At 34.2% G+C, this 3,539-nt stretch overlaps 1 protein-coding gene across 1 annotated transcript; it reads right to left on the bottom strand.

Annotated features, from left to right (window-relative positions):
• Nucleotides 1-1,917: 1,917 nt before the first annotated feature.
• LOC120271677 (putative F-box/kelch-repeat protein At3g17570) lies at nucleotides 1,918-3,084 on the bottom strand. The gene has a single exon (XM_039278355.1). It carries the CDS (start codon nucleotides 3,082-3,084, stop codon nucleotides 1,918-1,920), a length of 1,167 nt encoding a protein of 388 aa, XP_039134289.1.
• Between the last annotated feature and the right edge of the window lie 455 nt (nucleotides 3,085-3,539).

Genomic DNA, 3,539 nt, shown 5'->3' with positions numbered 1-3,539 from the left:
CAGTTTGGTTTTGGATTACTTACTGGGCTTGTGAGCTCATGGATTTATTTTAAATCCTTTTCAGATCAGGAGCAGTAGACCCAGGGATCTTAGAAAGACTTCCAGTAGATGTCTTCTTTGGAGTTATGTCTTATTGGCTTATGTCTTTGTATCAGTTGTATTGTTGTTTAAGAACCTCCTTGTAGGTCATGCTGTATTTCATTTGCCTTGTATTCGAGTTTGGTTTTAAACCTTAAGTTGTACTCTTATTTGGTATTTTATCAATTTATTTTCTACTTTAGTCTGTGTTTAGGTTTTGAGGCCTTGCAGGTTCACTGGGCCCCGCTCTGTGGGTCTGCGGCCGTTTGTCAGCGCACCAGGTTCGGGGCGTGACATGTAGGTTTACATAATGCAAAGTGCAACAGATGGTCTGATAAGAGGAATGAAAGTGATTGACACAGGAGCTCTCTAAGTGTTCCGGTTGGAGGGGCTACTCTCAAATGAATTTTCAACAATTTAAGGTTATTGATAAAGTGAATAGATCTCCCATTTTTTGAAATGTCTCCTCTGAAAATGGATTCCGAGTGGTTCAAGGCGTAGCATTTGAACTGCCATGTAAGCTTTTGTTTACTGATGATTCGAATCCCTCATTTGCAAGGTGATAATCTTTATCATTCTGATCTATCTACCTGATACAAAAATGCATGCTTTAAGTTTTTCTTAAAAGTTGTGTTATATCCCAACTTATCAGCTCTGTGGCTGCGTCTTTGGAAAGATCTGCATAATCCCTTAGCTCTGTCACAAGCTATTTTTTGACGTGTACATAATATCTTAAAATCGAAGTGAGCTAATAATGCACGTAAAAGTTATCATAGCTTCTTAATATGATTGATATTTATAAATATTGTACTATGCTGACACATATAATATCCTATTCTTCTGCAATCACTTTCTGCATGCGCCTGGTCAACTCAACCTTGACAAGGCTACCCACAAGCATAGGAATTAACCTCCATCTCAAGTGAACACGATGATTGAAAAAAATTTAATTTGCTTGCAATTATCTTTATTTTGATTTAATGTTATGTGTCCTTCATGCTAGATTTGTATATGATACTACTACTAAGTTAAAGAATAATGTTTGTGTATCTTATATACTCACTTGAAATTTTGGTTTGCATGTTCGTCCTTGAGTTGTGGAATCATGACCACAGCCATTTCTTTCATGATAGAACAGTTATCAACTTCGATGTGGATAACCTCCGACAACTCACTGCTTAATGATTTCACAAAACTTAAGTCTCTTTTTCTCAGGCATCTTTTAAGCTGAAACTTAAGCGTGTAACTTTCTATTTTGATGGAAGTATTGGAAATACTTATTACAAACATATGGCAGAAGGTCACAACCACCTAAAACTTCAGAATTCACCAGATGAACTTATGATTTAGCTAGAAAGGACATAAGAGTTTTACCGTGAGCATTTTTAAAAAAAAAATTACAAAACTGTATTTTCTTTGAATTAATGGGATGTTGTACCGTACTTCTTCAAAACCACCTAATAGTCGAATTAGTGTTTTTTTTTCTTTAATAAGGGCCGGAACAGATCAATTGATCTAAAAACAATGCTGAAATTTAGTACTCCCTTTCTCCCTCATGTAGCAATGTCAAGTCAAACTTTACTTCTAACATAAAATTTCCACATTTATTTGCACCATCTGCATATTGTTTTGCATGATATATATATATATATCCAGGCAATCTGTTGGAATTTTAATGCAAAGCTGGAGATAATATGAGGGCAAGCAAATACTTAAACGTTAACTGAAATAAGTGTTAAAAATGTTGACTTTATTATCATAAATTAATAACAAGTAGAAATATTCGTACACCAAGAAGAAGATTAAGATAGAAACCACAACCACATCATCATGCATGGATCATGGAGTGGTTAGCATGGGATAATATGTCTTGATACGAAAAGCTCCATAATACCCTCCATAACGCCCTTCTTCTTCGTTTGAAACTTCCTGTATTTCCCGGTAGGTGTTACTGACAATATTGTATGAAAAAATTTTAGTAAGGCCGCATGTGTATGCAGGCCAATATCTGGGAATAACCAACGTTAAGAACAACTCATAGTCTTCTTCTCTTTCTCCCAAAGCTACATGTATCGGTGAAAGTCCAATGCAATGCAAGAAATTCCATCCAGAAAAGTCTTCTTTGATCTCCATTATATGAAAAACAAAATCAAATATGCTCTGTTGCATAATCAAGTGCAAATGACCTTGGATCTCTCCAAAATATAGATTTTCTTGATAAAAATCAAGAGGAAGTAGTAGTTTTTGTGCTGACAAACTTTCCAAGTTGAAAGAGAATATGTATAGTTTGCGGCAAAAGGGAAATTTGAGGGTTGTCTCAGGTATGGTCTCATATTCCATTACCTGATAAACTGTTCCATTCAAAAATATTCCTTTTCTTTGGATAAAGATTGATTCAAAATTTCGAGATTTTTTATGATATCCAAATGAATATAAGGTCTTCCATGATTGAGTGTCTGGGATATACATTCTGATATCAGCATCATAGTAATGGATGAAATGAGTTGAAAACATTATGACTTTATGATCAGGAGTGAGAATGATATCTGAAAAATACCGTTCTGGGTCAACATAAGGAATTCTTTTGAATTGTTTTGTCACAGGATTGAATATGTAGATGAACTCATATACTAACTCAGATCGGCTCAGCATAAGTGGGCAAATGAGCAAAGCATAGAAAGAACGGCAACAATAAAGACGGTAGTTACCAACAACTTTCAAGCTTTCAGCATCATCTTTGAGGATAGAAAGGGAGAAGAGATCTGGGGCTGATGCTGATGCAGAAGCATGTGCACCTCCAAGCAAGTAACAACGATCAACCTCTTGATTTGAAAATCTAAAACCTGACATGGCATAAGGATTGCAACGATTTGTGTGTATTTTGATAAAATACGGATCTGAGATGACCAAATGCCATCGCTTGCAAACACTTTTGAATCTGATCAGGGATCGTGTTGGAAGCAGGGAGAGTACCTCCAACAAAAGGTCGAGGTTGTCCGCCAACATTACCGGAATTATATATGAGGTTACAAACTTACAAGATAATGAAAAGAATATTGACAAATATTAATCTATCTATCGACACATCTGTGTATATTATACGATCTGTATATATATAGAGAGGGACGTACTACATCATATATATATATACACTGAACAGTAAAAAAATGTTATCTATATAAACAAACAACCGAATATGATTTAACAGCTGTGATTAAACGTCCGTAGAGAACAGTAATTTAGGTACGTATCTAAATTATTTTTTTTTCTATATATATATATATATTTATTTATTGGATATAATCTAACTAACAAACTCAATATCAAATTAATGATTTTTTCCCTAACCGTCCTAAATATATATCTTTCAATTCTTTGAACTTTAATTTTTTTTTAAAAAAAATTAGATAAACTATATTCATTAAAAAAATGGGTAGTACAAATCCACACCATATAAACTT

This window comes from Dioscorea cayenensis, chromosome 11 (genome assembly GCF_009730915.1).
Source record: "Dioscorea cayenensis subsp. rotundata cultivar TDr96_F1 chromosome 11, TDr96_F1_v2_PseudoChromosome.rev07_lg8_w22 25.fasta, whole genome shotgun sequence".
NCBI lineage: Eukaryota > Viridiplantae > Streptophyta > Magnoliopsida > Dioscoreales > Dioscoreaceae > Dioscorea > Dioscorea cayenensis.
This window is presented reverse-complemented; position numbering and strand designations above follow the sequence as displayed.